This window comes from Cryptomeria japonica, chromosome 3 (genome assembly GCF_030272615.1).
Source record: "Cryptomeria japonica chromosome 3, Sugi_1.0, whole genome shotgun sequence".
NCBI lineage: Eukaryota > Viridiplantae > Streptophyta > Pinopsida > Cupressales > Cupressaceae > Cryptomeria > Cryptomeria japonica.
Window position 1 is genome coordinate 280,319,850 of NC_081407.1, and position 15,771 is coordinate 280,335,620.

Below are 15,771 nucleotides of genomic sequence, written 5' to 3' on the forward strand. Positions count from 1 at the left end.
AGTGTGCCACTACTGACCTCTTGAAAATCTTTCTGTGCACTAAAAATTCAGTATGTAACATTTCCGTAATTTTTATTACACCATTGAAAGTATTTAACTATGAAACCATCTATCTAACGATTTTGCCATATTCAATTTGACCAAAATAGACGTTAAAAAAAAAAATGTTAATCTTGTAAATTTGCTACTATTGTAATCAACTTAAATATGTAAATAGAAGCGATATTAATTTGATTATCCGTTAGAAGGTAAGAGGTTAAGGAGTCTCATCACAACCTACCGAGAGGAGTGTGCTCCTCTCGGTAGGTTGTGGAGCACCATACCTAAAATGGAATGTAATCCACATTTTAATAACACTTTCCCTACAATAAGAATAATAAAACACTGGTGAGCCCGATAGCCCATCATACCCGAAGTTGAGTGAAACTCACAACAAAAAATGCTAAATTTTATACTCCAAATCTCATAATTGTCATACATAAAAAAAACTGATAAATCTTTCATTAGCAAGGGGTCCATTAGTAGCCTCAGGAATAGCAAAGAGGCTCAGCCAGGACGAATCTGAAGTGCAAATCATCTACAGAAGTCTTTAATTTTTCGGCAGCAATTTTCATTTGTTATTTGCGAGGCTGAATGTTCTGTAAGACGAATCTTCTCAAATTTCTTGCTAATTTATCCTTAGATTTTATTTAGTTACTGTAATTTATTCAAACACAAGAGTCAGTACCGGCTTTGTCCAGGCGGACAATTCATAACTGGGTAAGCATTGAACCTCAATTCAATAGCACCAATTTGCTCAATCCCTAAATAAAAGGGACAGAAAAAGAAATAAAGAAAATCATTATCCCATCTGTTCAAATAGCTGCTATCTGGTTTGCACGGTGTACAAATCTATCGAAAAAGAGTACCCAATTACTCAGAAACCAGAAATTTCTTACTGTGCTATTCAAAATTCAGCATGCACCCGATCAAACTGTCGCAATTAGTCTCACATACTGTGCAAATCTATTGAAAGAGAATATCCACTTGCTTATACATAGAACAGGACTTAGTTTTCTATAGAAAAATCTGCGCCCATCTATTGAATAGGTGCAATTTTTTTTTACATAACCAATATTTGAAAAGAGCACCCGATTGCCTAGACCTCAAAAAATTCTTAATGTCTTACACAGTTGCATACAAATCCATCCTCATTCCTCACCATATTGGTCATACCCAAAGGGTAAAGAATGCATTTGCTACTATATCCAAAGCCTCTTTTCTTTATCAATTTCCTGAACTTCAGTCAAAAAATGGAAGTTGGTCTAAATTTAGAACCAGCCCAAGTCCAGTTAAAGGAAGTTTGAGGGCGTTCAGGTGCAATTCTTCAGTTAGTATCGTGGAAAATAATACATCAGATGCATCAATAACATTACAGACCAGGCCTTCCCCAGCAGAAACCTGTAGAACTTTAATGGAGTTGTGCTTAGAAGGTACACTTTGTACACTAGCTGAAGATGGGTGGCCTTTCGGCACAGGTGTTGAGTTTGCAGTAGATGTTCAGGGAATGCCTGTGATCTATTTGGACCCTTTGTCTGTGCTGGCTCGACATGTATTACTTAACAAATGTTGTAGCCTACATGTTCAGGTATTTGTGTTTGGTGGCCTTCTTCGCTCTTCCCTTCATTTTTCCTATATTTTGTTTTAGATGGTCACTAAAATTTAAAATACATGTGGTTATGTTTTTGCTTCTCTTTGACAGATTATTGTCTTAGATAGAAAGAAAGGAATTTGAAATGAATTATTTTGATGTCTGTAGATAACAAAAATATGTCAATGGCTCTTCTAATACAACCAGTAGAAATACCATGTAGGAGTGAAAATAAATTCCAAAGAGAGGCTACAATCCAAAACTAATTAAAAGGCACAACAGTCAAATAGTCTAGCTAAAAAGAAGGGTGAACCTAAGCTGGGTTAGATTTAAACATGTCAAGACAATTATTCCATATATTATAAACACAAAAAATAACAGCGAGAAACGAAAACCCGTGCCAAAGAATATAGGGATGATGAAGGCCATGCCTGGAGGATAAGGCTGTATATATTGCCATGTATTAGAGCAAAAGATTATTTTTGAGAATATTAACTGATAATAAAAGCTTGGAAGGGCCTTGCCTATTCATTGAAATTTAACAGGAAGGAAGAAAGAAATATCATTAAAATTGAATATCCATCACGACCAATGTGGGTAAATGGAACTTAAGAGTACAAGAAGTTATAGTAGCAAGTCAGGATTCTTGTAATTCCAACAACCAAAATTAAACCTTAAAAACCCAAGTTTAGGAAGCGAAATAACCTAATAAGGAGGACATGAAATGATAAACCAAAATTGGTAAAGCCTAGATAATTCAGTAATTGTTATACGCCCATATAATACAGAAAATCAAGAAAGGGGCCATTCAGAGAATAAAGGGAAGGGGGTTGCTGGAGAGGAAGGCTCTTGTCTGTATTCGGAGTAATTTGCAAGTGAGATGAGACAATAATGTTTGAATCTATTTAGTTTATCTGTAAGTGTAAAAAAGCACTATCCACAACAAAGAAATCCAGGAATGGTCTATCTCCTTTTGGTACTGATCCTGTTAGCCTTTTCACCAAACAGGACAAAATATTGCAAGATCAATCTGTTCACTGTATTATGTATTAAAGTAATTATTTGATCACAACCTAGCCAGCATGCCTTAAGAGCATATAAGACGCCCTGTTGGAGGAAGGAATGCTACACTTTACCTTATATTTTACTCAAATTTGTAATGTTTTAGGTTTTGACCCTTGACCAACCTCATGATAAATCGAACTTCGCTAATCTGTTTTAACATGAGGTTTCAATACCAGTATTTGCTAAAAAATATTCTACTGCTAATGAACATTAGATTCACAGTTATATTATAATATAATCTCACTAAAACCAAATTGTAAATTCACAAATTTTAACTTTAAGAGAGAAAGATAATTAATGCTCATTCTGGTGCCAAATGACTTTCTGCTCTCTTATATTCTTCTTTTCATCCAGTTTCATTCATAGTATACTTATTCACAACCACAGTTCTCATCTCATGATGTAATTAATCCAGACATCCATGCATCCCGATAACTTTCCCTGAAGACTCTTCAGCAATATATTTTCTTCACCTTCAGTCATTCTTTTTTTTGTATCGCTATCGTGGCTGGAATTGCGTTTTCCAGTCTTCAATTTCCTTTTCCATCACAAAAGTTGATTCAAGTCATAACAGCATGTCCAATCATTCTTCACTATATCTGAATCTCATGAAATCACATTTCTCTTGTATTGGTCCATCACATGGCTTTGTCTTCCCTGTCAAATTCTTCTGCATCCTTACATTTATCTCTCCTATTTTTTGACCTCTACAGCCAAAATTTGTCTGGGATCTCTCTTAAATTTTCTGCTCTGAGATGTACTCTTGAAAACTTTAAATGGATTTTCCCAGTCTGCCTCCCTCATGGTTACTGTAGTCTGGTTCTTCTAGGTCATTGCGTTTCAAAAACCAAAAGTTCCAATGACATGACAATTTCATCAATCCATTAAAAGAAAAATCCTTCTATGATGTTCACATCTCTTCATGAAGTATATAATGTTTACTTTTTCACGCCATCCCAGGTGGTGCTATGATCAAATACCTTATCAAATATTAATTCTTGTATCCTGACTTTGTTTAAATTACATTCATTCGTTAGCTTAATCAAATTTCTCGTCATATTTGTTTTATGTTCCGTTTTCCAATTCTGACGTTTGTATTTCTAGCGATTTAATTACTTCATTAGAATCACATTTCTATAAACACCCTGAGACTTCATTCTAACATTATTATAGAGTAATGGCTTTTTGGATGTGTAACCTAACCTTTCTCTGTAGGCAATAAAGAATTGCCCTGATCTTATCTGATTGCTTTTCCATAGTCTGCTATTTCCTGATTTTTTAAGAGGCTCCATCAATATTTTATTTTGAAGAAACCAAAGCTAGGTGGATCTTGTTTTCATGAAAAAACTCTCCTTGCTACCTGAAAGGGAACTGGGCTATTTTATGTTGCGTAGAGACAAATGATTCTCTTTTCTATACTCATATGCTGTTTATTAGCTCATCATCTTGGATCCTTCCAAAATAAATCTTAATAGAGTGATGAAATGGGTTCCACCCATCGCATACTTGAAGCCAAACAGGTAAAGGAACAGTCATATCCCCCCCCTAAAAAAAAGAAAAAAAAATTACACAGAGGCTTTGAAGCATAGTAATATTTATTGATTTATGTTGGTCCGTTATTTGACTATATGGTGCTTGCTAATGCATTATCTCAAAGTTTTTGAAAATATTTTTCATATATTTCTTTATTGTTTAATTTTTTTTGTGTTATAGCTAAGTTTTAAGTACAATCTAGATATTGATTGAAACATACTATATTGCATTGTGTTTTTCATTTGGTTCTTCATTAACTGTACTGAAAGGACACCAGTTGGAGCAGCCTAGGTGTCGAAAGGCGCAATGCACACTAATAGGCTCCCTTTCAAGGCAAGAAGACAAAAAACTCAAACAGGTCAGCTGAATTTTTTTGTATTGTGGATTCTTTGAAATTAGATGTAATAATTGAGCGGGTTTTACTCAATGGAATATAATGTAGGTTTCATTTGAAGTAGACCTTTGTGGTAGACATTTTTTTATAATGATATAGTAGGATCTTGGTGAATTCAGTTTGATGTATTGTAATAGATCCGCAACTTGTAATTTTTAGGGACAACAGAATGTACCATTCAATATAATTTAGTGAAGAGATGTGATTTTACTCAAGACCTAAGGTAATATACTAGTCCCTTCCTTTATGGTTGGTCCCAAGTGCATTGCTAGGAAAGGGTGAAAAGGTCCTGACAAATTTCCCATAAGAGGTTTCTTAGGAGGAACTCTGCTTGCACTCGCTGGGGCCTTGACATGGTTGATGATGGTGATAATTGAGATTTTAACATTAATGAGACTAAAACAGTGTATGGGACCCACAGAGACAGAAAACCAATGAAGTGAGATGCTGCTGAAGAACAGCAAACAGGAGTAAGATCCTAGCTTGGATCTCTGTTGTTTTTCTGCTTTTGACATTTCATTCTCCTGCTATGAGTTTTGGTCAAAAGTTCCTTGCATTTTCAACATTTTCCTCTTCAAATATACTAAAGAATGACCTCCCTTGCAAGCTGCTGGCAATTGTCCTGAGTGTCTTCATATGCAGCGCATTCCTGATATAGTGCCACTCTGTTGCAGCCTTGCCCGAGGTGCAAAAAATACACGTTCCCTCTTTTCAACTTTCTTTTGGAGCCTTCCAACTACCCTACCCAAATTCGAGTTGGTGTGAATTTTTCCTTAGTTGGGCTTAAGAGCATCTTCATTTTCCATTTGATTTTTGCTCCTATGCATATTTGTCGGTCATGTTTATAGGCGGGATTGAACTCAGTCATATTGTATTGCTTTTTCCTCTTGGAATGCTTTGTTGACATGGTTATTTTAAACTTTTCCCTCACACAGTTTTAAGTCTTCTGATTGGTGGTTGGACATTCTTGTGCATTGCTACCCACTTATTCATAAATTGTTTTGTTTCATCCATGTTCTCTTTCTTTTGTTCAACTCTTCTCTCATTGCTGCCTTTGGTTGCTTGTCCTCCTCCACGTTCTACATTTTCCTTATATTGTTAGAATTATTTCATATGGGACTGATGCTTTGATCTTGAAGTTGCTTGTGATTAAACATCTCTGAATTCTGTCCATTTGCTTATCACTTTAGAATTGATGTACTGTTGGCCCAAACTTTTCAATCATACAGCTTCATTGACACTACAAGCAGCCCAAACATGGTCCTGATGTTTTTCCAATCTTCCAATCCCACACATCAGAATTGTTGCACCTGTTTTGTAGCAAGAATGGCGCTTTCCACTTTCCTCGAGTTCTTTTTAATCCAAGTTACCGGTTCTTCCCTTTTTGGCCTGGGTTTGGGTCCTGGTTCGGCCCGGGTTCGACCTGGGTTCCACCCGGGTCCTTCCCAAGTGGCCGGCTACGCAGGATCCACAGGGAACCCGACCACCTGGGAAGGACCTGGGTGGAACCCAGGTTGAACCTAGGAGGACCCGCGTGAACCCAGGCCCGTGGGTTCCCAAAAACAGGGCCCGCGGGTCAAAAAAACAATAAAAAATGACTTTTTAAAATTACTTTTCCAATAATAAAACCCTAATTCGCCCCTTTATTATGCATTTCATGCATCAAAACATTCATTCAACTCATTCTATTTGCATTTTTGAAGATTTTTTCTCTACAGCCAGGTTTCTTAGTTTTTGCATTTTTCTTCGAAGGTGGAGACTATGAAGATGTGAGACATGCATAAAAGGCGTAGGAATCATTGGAGAAGGAAGATTTAGCCATCAAAGATGAGTGAATCTGAATTTTTTACAAGTTTTCAAGTTTTTTTCAAATTTTTTAAATTTTTAAATTTTTTTTTTTGAAGTTTTTCTAAATTTTTAAAAATAAGTCTTGTATATATTTTTACACTTTGTATGCATAGTATGGGGTTATAATGCCGAAATTTTATCAATTATTTTCAATAATGTTGTGTTTTCTCTTTTTATTTTAGGTGCATTATTCATATAATCATACATAATGGCTGAAACTGGAATTGCAAGTGCAAGCTCTAGTTCAATTGCCCATACCCAAACTGAAAATAACCCTTTTAAAATTGATCAAGATTCACCACTTTGGCATTATACAACAATGATCAAGCAAGTGTTTGGTGGTGGGGGTTTTGTTTGGAAGTGTAACCATTGTGGCACCGAGTATACCAGCTCATACTATCGATTGAAAGGCCACCTTTGTTTCATCCCCGGGCGTGGGATAAAATTTTGTAAGGGATCAGATGGCAAGGGGCTGTCAAAAGCTCTAGTTTTGAAATATATTAGAGAACAAGAGGAAGCTGATAGGAGAAGTGGCAAAGAAAAGACTGATCATCCTCTTGTTCAGTCAAGCTCGAACACTACGAGGCCTTCTAGTAGTATTGGCTCCACAAGACCAGCCGGTTCGTATCCTTTCATGCCAAAACCACCAGTTGCTCCACTAGAGAATCAAAATGTTGTGGCTTCACGGAAAAGAGGCCCATTGGATACTGCCTTCAAAAATGAAATGAGAGAGATTGCAGATCAAAGCATTGGGCGTTGCCTTTATGGCAATGGGATTCCTTTCAACCTTGTTAGATCACCTTACTTTCGGGACATGGTTCATACCCTTTGCAACACACCTTCTGATTATGTTTGTCTAGGGTATGAAAAGGTGAGAAACACCTTATTGGCAAAGGAGAAAGCATCCGTAGAGTCAGTTGAAAGTCATCAAAGACACATGGCTGGAAACAGGTTTGACCATCGTTTTTGATGGATGGAAAGATTGTAAAAATAGGCCATTGATCAATGTTATAGCAGTGTGCCCTAAAGGGGCAATGTTTTTGAAAGTGGTGGATTGTGAGGGGCAAGTGAAAGATGCAAGTTTCATTGCCAATATCCTCATAGAATGCATTGACATGGTGGGGCCTCAAAATGTTGTCCAAGTCTTAACGGACAATGCTAAAAATTGTAGGGCAGCAGGGACTATAGTGGAGGCTACATACAGTCACATCTTGGACGCCATGTGTAGTCCACTCACTCAATTTAATCATGCAAAAGATTGGCACACAAATTGATTCGGTGAAAAAACTGTACGAGGAGGGCGAGGAGATTCAAATGTTTGTGACTAATCATCATATGTCACAAGTCATTTTTAGGACCGTCTCCAAGTTGGAATTGTTGAAGGTAATTACTAATTTAAATTTTATTTTTTAATTTTTATTTTTTATAATTGATATATGCTGTGTATTTTTTTATGTCATGTTAGGCAGCTGAAACACGATAACTTAGGCTACAACCCAATGTTCATCTTTTGGGGCTGACATGAAACGAGAAATATAGCTCACAACATAACTGATGTTAGGTCTAGTGGCGGTGAGATAGATGAGGCTGCCCACTAGTTGCCTGAATGAAGACTCATCCACTACATGTGAATCTGATTTGGCTGATAATTTCAGCCCTATCTCCATAGGTGTACATGCAAGTTTGCAATCTTGCATTCAAAACTTATCCAGTAGGCTCTTGGCATACTTTGACTGAGAAATGAATATGTGGCTATCAGTCTGCCAAACCTCTACACCGAGACACTAATGGAGAAGTCCCAAATCTGTCATATCAAAATACTTACACAAATTCTGTTTGACCTGCATGATCAAATGTGCTGCATTGTAAGTAATGATGAGATCATCAACATAGACTACTAGAAATAGAATATCATCACTAGTATGTTTGACATACAAATTGGGATTTGAAGGACTCCTCTGAAAGCCTTGATCAATCAAGTACTTTAAATTTTTATGTACCATGCACGAGGAGCTTGTTTGAGGCCATAGAGTGCTTTGACTAGTCTACATACTTGGTGTTCCTTACCGGCAACCTTGAAACCTGGAGGCTGCATCATGTAGACTTCTTCCTGCAAATCTCCATTGAGAAAGGCACTCTTGACGTCCATTTGATGGACTTTCCATCCAAATTGAGCTGAGAGAGCGAGGACAAGCCGAATGGTACTCATCTTGGTTGTGGGAGCAAATGTCTCCTCATAGTCGATGCCCTCCTTCTGTGAAAACCCTTTTGCTACTAACCGAGCCTTGTACTTATCAAGGGTTCCATCAGCTTTATACCTAACTTTAAACACCCATTTGTAGCCAATGGGCTTCTTCCCTGGAGGATGATCTGACAATACCCAAGTGTTGTTTTTCAGAAGACTATGTTGCTTAACTGCCATAGCCTTTTCCCACTCAAGTACACCTTAAGCCTCTGTATATGTTTGAGGCTTATAAATACTGTGAATGTTGGCCATAAGAGAAAAATTAACTATGTTTTGCTTGCTCTTACCTCTAATTGATCTACCCTCAATGAGCTCATCATTATGAAGATCACCAATTGTCTTGGCCCACCACTTAGGCTGGAGAGTAGAAGTACCAACATTTGCTGCAGGATGAAGAAGATTACTTGGAATATTTGGAGCAAGCTCCTCTGCATGTAGATCCAGAAGGTCCTGAGGAAAGTCAGGTGGTGCAATGTCATGCCTGGGAGACCCCACAACTGTAGAATCAACTGAATCCCTCCCATTAGGTGGAGCTACGGGAAGGCGAACACCCATACTTGCAGCCTTTGGAGGCTGATCCTCAGTGCTCAAATCAGGAGAGGAAGGCTGAAAAGGCCCTCTTTCTTCATCAAATACTACATCTCGACTGAATATGAGGCGATTGGTGTCTATATCAATCAACCGATATGCTTTGTGGTTGTCACTGTAGCCGGTGAACAACAATTACTGACTCTTTGGATCTAGTTTGGTGCGCTTGGCATCTGGAATCCAAACATACTCTGTAGAGCCAAAACTTTCAAATGATTGATTTAGGGCTTCCTGCCAAACCCAAGCTTCCTCTGGAGTCATCTTCTTAACGACTTTTGTGGGAGACCGGTTCAGAAGGTAGACTGTAGTGAAGACCGCTTTCGCCCAAAAGTGTTTTGGAACATTTCTATGCTCCAACATAGATCGAGCCATCTCAGTGACTGTACGGTTCCTGCGCTCAACAACACTGTTCTGCTGTGGGGTGTTGTTCATGTGTATTTTACACACATAACGATACAGAATAAATTACCAAGATAATTTACCCTCTCTTGAACAAAATCACCTCAGATGCTAAGAACGAGATCAACTAAAATGATTCCAAGGTTTCTACATGTCAGGTCTTGATGAGTGGGTAACTCAATGGTCGATGTGAATTGCTGTGTTCACTTGGGGACTTACGCAAATGTTTGGATTATCATGAATGATGCGGAATAGGTGTGCTGACAACTTAAGATTTATCAATATGGCTCTGAATTTACTTCTTACTAAAAAAAGGGGCAAAAGGAATAGGGTTCAGGAAATCTATTCTAAGCCTAGGAATGTAGGAAATGATGAATGGATTTAATGGAATCAAACCAGGCAAGGTCTCACAATCAGGTATTGACACAAGCTTAGTGCAATTGTCTAAGGTATACTTAAGGATTTTCAGGCTATCACCATCAAATGTTGACACCATCCAAGTTGATGCTTGTCAAGGGACGCGTAATAGTTGAAGTTAAGCTTACTTAAAATTCCAGTTGACCACACAAGACGCACTTACCAGTGGCAAGAGGCTAGTGGTATGGGTTAAGGATTCCACACAAATGAATTCAACAAATCTTCCACTCAATCTAACATACATGAAAATAAATTCTAATCTAAATTCTAATCTAACTTGGAGGAATTGAGAACCATGAATGCAAATACAACATTTGAAGAGCAAAATCACCAACAATTAAACAATGATTAGGATTCAAATAGCTGTAGCATATACCAACAATTCTACAAAAACTCTCTCTTACAAATGAGAGACAAGGAGGCATATATAAAGTCTCTTACAAAATGGATGGACAAGATTGATCTAAGATCGATGGCGGAGATCATGCCAACAAAACCCTAGAATTGCCCTAATTAGGGTTACATAAAAAATGGTGCCACCAACATATGGCCCAATGAAAAGATACCTAGTCATCAAATAGGGAATCTTCTAGAAGATTCCTCCCTGCATCTCTCTCTCTCTCCTAGCATACTCCAAGAATCTAGGCAATACTGAATCTAACTCCATGGAAATGCTAGGCAAGGTATCCTGTTGTAAATCAATCACGTCCAGTGAATCCGAGCAAGCATTCAAAGTATTCTCCCATTCTGGCATGAGCTTCTGCGAACTATGAATATGAATCAACAAAGAGACCAAGTCGTCTATCTAACTCTTCTTCAAAGTGTTCAACTGGCAAAAATACATAAATTTCATATTGTCTCTTAATTCGGCTAAGTGTAAACCATTAGCATCACTAACATCAACACCCAATAATTCCTCAATCGAGGCAAGGATCTTCATCTGAATGTTTTGAATTAATCCTTCCATCTCCATACAACTTGACTGGGCGTTCTCATAAGTTGACTTCTTCACGGCTAATGAACAATACCAACCATGGAAATCATATTTGTTTCCACTGTGCACAATGTTCTTGCTGACCAAGGTGGAATTAGGAATCTTCTTCAAAGCCTGGAGGCGTGGAATAGTATTGTCTTGGATAGGCCGGAATTCTTCCCAAACTCCCTCCAAATACTGGATTCTGAATACGAACCCTGTTGTCCTATCATATGCATGGACAAACTGAGTAAGGAAATCATCTGCCTGCTTTCTTGCGCTCTCAATCCATTTTTCCACCTTCGAGAGTGTACCTCTCGCTGCCTCATAGTGTGAATGCATTCCATGGTCAACTGCAATAAGGGAAATAAGGGCGGGATCTCCATGCCTTGTCCCTGCAATATACTCTCTAAGTCTAATATTCTTGATGTAGAGGTATGGTCTACACAACTTGGAAAAGCCCAAATTGCTCACTTGCTCAATAGGCAACACCACCCTTTTGGAAAAGAGGTTCTCCCAACCAGACCTCACACCTTACAAGAACAAATCTAACATCTCAACACATATGTTTCCTTCCCCATAACCCCCCATTGAGACATTTCACAAAAGTCACCAATTATGGATTAACAATCCCACAGGCAAAATGCTCAAAAAGTGCTCAAATGGCTCACACCCCTCCAAATCAGGTTTATATGCTTCCCAAGGCCTTGTACAGGTTTGATAGGTCTAATGGATCATAAAATACCCAAATCCACCCTCTGGTTTTCTCCTCCAAGTCCCAAAGGTATCCAAACCCAATTTGGCTCTCTAGGCCCACTAGTCTCCAAAAACAACTTTTTGGTTTAAAACACAAAATCTCCAAAGGACACCTAGATTTTATTGCACACCTCAATTACACTCCCCTGGACAGCACCTTTTCCAAAAGGAAAGGTCTTGAAGGCTTCAACAAACCACATTTCTACCAAACCCTCAATGATGACAACAAGGACTATTTCAAGCACTTAATGAAGGAAGTACCATTTTTACACACCATGTCAGAAAAGTACGACTTTGAGCATTTATGGGAATCCAAAATAATACCAATTCCAAGGTTTTATTCATTGGTTTACAATTCACCAAGAGTTATGGGGTCTTACTGTCTTTTTACCACTTTTGCATTGCCAGCCACATAGAGATGTTTGGCTTCTTTTAATTCATGCTCTTTCCAAACACTTCCTCCAAGTCTGAAACAAAGAAAATCTTAAAGTACAGTCCCAAATCTTCCATCCAACCAAGTTTTAGATTTTTTTCATTGTTAAAATGGAAGAAAAGGGAAAAGAAAAGTGAAACCCTAGGTTTATGCCCTTTCACGGGCTGTCTTCACTAAAAATTCAATATTTCGCTTATTTCTCCACTTCCAATGCTCTAGTTGGACTCAAACGAAAGGTATTTCACCCCTCTAACTCACCATGGAAGAATTTTCCAGTTTTTAGATCGTACAAGCCTGTACCAACCGAAATAACAGCAAATGTGTAGGAAAATACAGAATTTTTATTGCTTCAAATTATCAACTTTCAAAATATCCCCCCAACAACCCTCCAAATTGGTTTGTTGAGGCATTATATAGCCATCCCAACATGTTCCAACCGAAATCAGGTGGTTGTGAATGATAGGAACTGATTTTAACAACTTTTCAAAAAATTGTTCACCAATATTGACAACATTTTGTCAATTTTTGACAATTTTGTATTTTGCCAACAAACTATCTTCAAACACAGACCTAGGAGCCTAAACATATTATTTTGGACCTAATTAGACCAAAATACACTTGAATCACTAAATCCACACATCCTAAGTCCTTTTGACCATAGTTGACCATAGGGTTTATAAAGCACCCTAGGCCACTAGGCCTTACAAAATGGACTATGAGGACTTTATTATCAAAACTAAACATGAACATGGGATTCTAAGATCCCTTACAACACCTTGAAACAAAAACATGAAATTCATTGAAGAGGAAATGATTAATTTTAGTTTTGTGCCCCTGCACCAATTCTCTTCTTTGTACCTTTCTTTCTCCGCAATCTCTCTGTCTAACCTTGCATCGATTGCCTTGAGGTTTTCACCAACCTCCTGAAATTCTTGCTTTCTGGATGTACGACCAAGGGCAACTGAAGTGACCTGGAAATCCATAGGAGTAGCAATGTCCGCTTTCACGCCTGCAATAGGAACAACAGTCTGCGCAATTTGCATTCCTGTCTCATCTCTAGCTATGTGCGACAAAATCTCCGCTCTCTTGGACTCCTCCTTAGCACTCCTAGCTAGGTAGTCATCAATATCATCAATAGGCTGTACCTCTATCATTTGTTTACTTTTCTCCATACTTCTCATCAGCCATTCAGGAATAGCGGCCATCTCCATACCATCATCGAGACATATTTCTCGATCAAGTCCTCTCAATGCCGAGATAACATCCTCATTATCATCAAGATTATTCCTGGTCCAATCATATACCTCATTTCCCAAACTAACTTCCAAAAGGATAGTAGGGGATTCCGACTGATCATTATTATCATTCGGAGGTGTAGATGTCGCTGTGGCATGAAATTCTTGAATATTCTTTGGTAGTATCACTGTGTTGGAACACTGCTGAGTCTCCTTGTTCTGTTCTATTACTTCAATCACTTCGATTGATGAGACACTGGGAGGGGGTGAAGGAATGATAAGTGGAGGAATGATAGTCTTTTGTTTCTTCTTCACCTCCTCAATCTTCTTCCCTCTGGCCTTGACTTCTTCTGGCTTGTTCTTCCTTCTCTTGGGAGCTTGACTCTCTTCGTCTGCATGAATCTTGACATCACTGATAGTCCTCTGATCATCCTCGGAAGTAGACTCTTCTGGCTTCATCCTTTCATAAGTGAAGGGAACACCCATGTCAACTAACTTATTCATCTGTATATCTACCCATATGTAGGAGAAACTCGAGACCTCTCTCATCAATATATTTAGGTCAATCTCTTCTGACTCTGACCAATTTGGCAATAGGATTGCCTTCTTCATTTCGCTCTCATACTGTGGATGTGTATGATCTCTATCATCTAATACCTGATCAGGAATGAGGAAAAGTCCACACTTCCTCATAAAATCCACTAACATTCTGGACCACATTCTTCTCTTCACTGCTTGCTCGTCCATCAGGTTAGCCCAATAATCTCCTATGTCAATCTTGTGAATCAACTTCTCTCCCCTGATCCTTCCGACCTTCTTGTCTGGATCAAATCTTTCTCTTTTCTTGTATGTAGCAAATCGATAGAATGCAAGCTCCTCACTTGCAGTGTTGGCGGCTATGGCGGACTGACAAACCTCTAACATCTTCCCAATTGAAATAGGGAATGTCATGCCTGTCCTATGCTTCTCTCTCTGAATAACATCGAACTCTAGAAGCTCTCTCACCACTTCCAACAAGATCATTCTGTCGGTTGGATACCTAGGAAGTCTGTAGGGTTCAGATTGAAACCCATGAATCCTGAGGTATATGAAAGTGGGAAACTGTATATACCACGATCCATATTTTTCTATTAACTCTGTTGCCTCCTTGGACAATCTTTTGTGGATTGTGCCTTGCAGCATCCGTGTGATGTACATAGTGAATGCATCATTCACTCTCTTATAGTCTTCAATTCTATACATGCTTAGTTGGGGGTAGCATTCATGACTCTTGAATCGTCCTTGCCCATTCCCGACTTCACCTTTGCATATTAATCCTTTGTATGAAACAAACCGTGCAAGCAGGTATACCAGGTAAGAAGTCATGGTGAATGACTTGGACCGCTCTACATTCCTCAGCTGAAAATCCAGGTTGTCACTTATAATCTTGGACCAATTTACTAGTGTTCCCCTAAGACAATCCTGGATGAAGTAGAACATCCATCTAGCAAATATTGCTCTCTGCGGCATCCCCATCACTCTGTTGAGTAGGAATATCAAATCACTATAGTCCTCCTTAAAATCTATGCACATGAGTGTCTTGGGAGCCTTGGAATGATGAGACCTAGGCTTAATCATCCACTCTTTGTTAATCAAATTCTTGCATTCACCCATCTTCTTCGTGTATCTTTCTGCATATTCATCCTTGGTCACATCCTTCATATCCGTTCCGCATGAAATCCCGAACACCTCTGCAATAACATCCTCAACAAGGTAGGCGATGACAACGCCCTTAGGAGTCTTGATCATTCTTGTGAGCGGATCGTAACATCGTGCACACTCCAGGATAAACTCACTGCACTGTATGGACTATGGAAATCCAGCGGCATAGAAAATGCCACTCTTCATAATGTTCGCATGTGCTGGGGAAGGAACCTGATCTCCGATTTCGAACATCCGCTGTTGCATCTGGTCGAAATCTAGGAAATGCATATTTGTATCTGTGATCTCCTTCCATCTAGATGAAATCTTAAGCTCCGGATAAAATCCAGTCTCCAGCATCTTCAATAGTTCTTTCCTTTCCTTATATCCAGACTTTGACATCGCACCTGTACGAAGCTCGAAGTTAGACTTAGGAAAATAAATAATGCTCTTAATATAATTCCTGACTTTCTAAAGCTTTTAGCTAATTAGAGCATGGAGTCAGGAAAATAATCCATACACTTGGTAAATTTTGACAATTAAATTCAAAACGTGACAACTTAAGGCATGGAAAC

The 15,771-nt window shown here is 38.5% G+C and overlaps 1 protein-coding gene across 2 annotated transcripts in view; it reads left to right on the plus strand.

The window, feature by feature from the left end:
* Positions 1-357: 357 nt before the first annotated feature.
* LOC131029603 (glutamyl-tRNA reductase-binding protein, chloroplastic) overlaps positions 358-15,771 on the plus strand; it is a 110,058-nt gene continuing 94,644 nt past the window's right edge. The window contains exons 1-2 of one of the 2 annotated variants that reach the window (XM_057960145.2): positions 358-1,627; positions 4,515-4,586. In XM_057960145.2, coding sequence (XP_057816128.2) covers positions 1,160-1,627; positions 4,515-4,586 — 540 coding nt within the window. In that variant the 5' untranslated portion in view covers positions 358-1,159. Of the gene's footprint in view, positions 1,628-4,505; positions 4,587-15,771 lie in introns of both variants that reach the window. The other variant, XM_057960144.2, reaches the window with a different exon arrangement.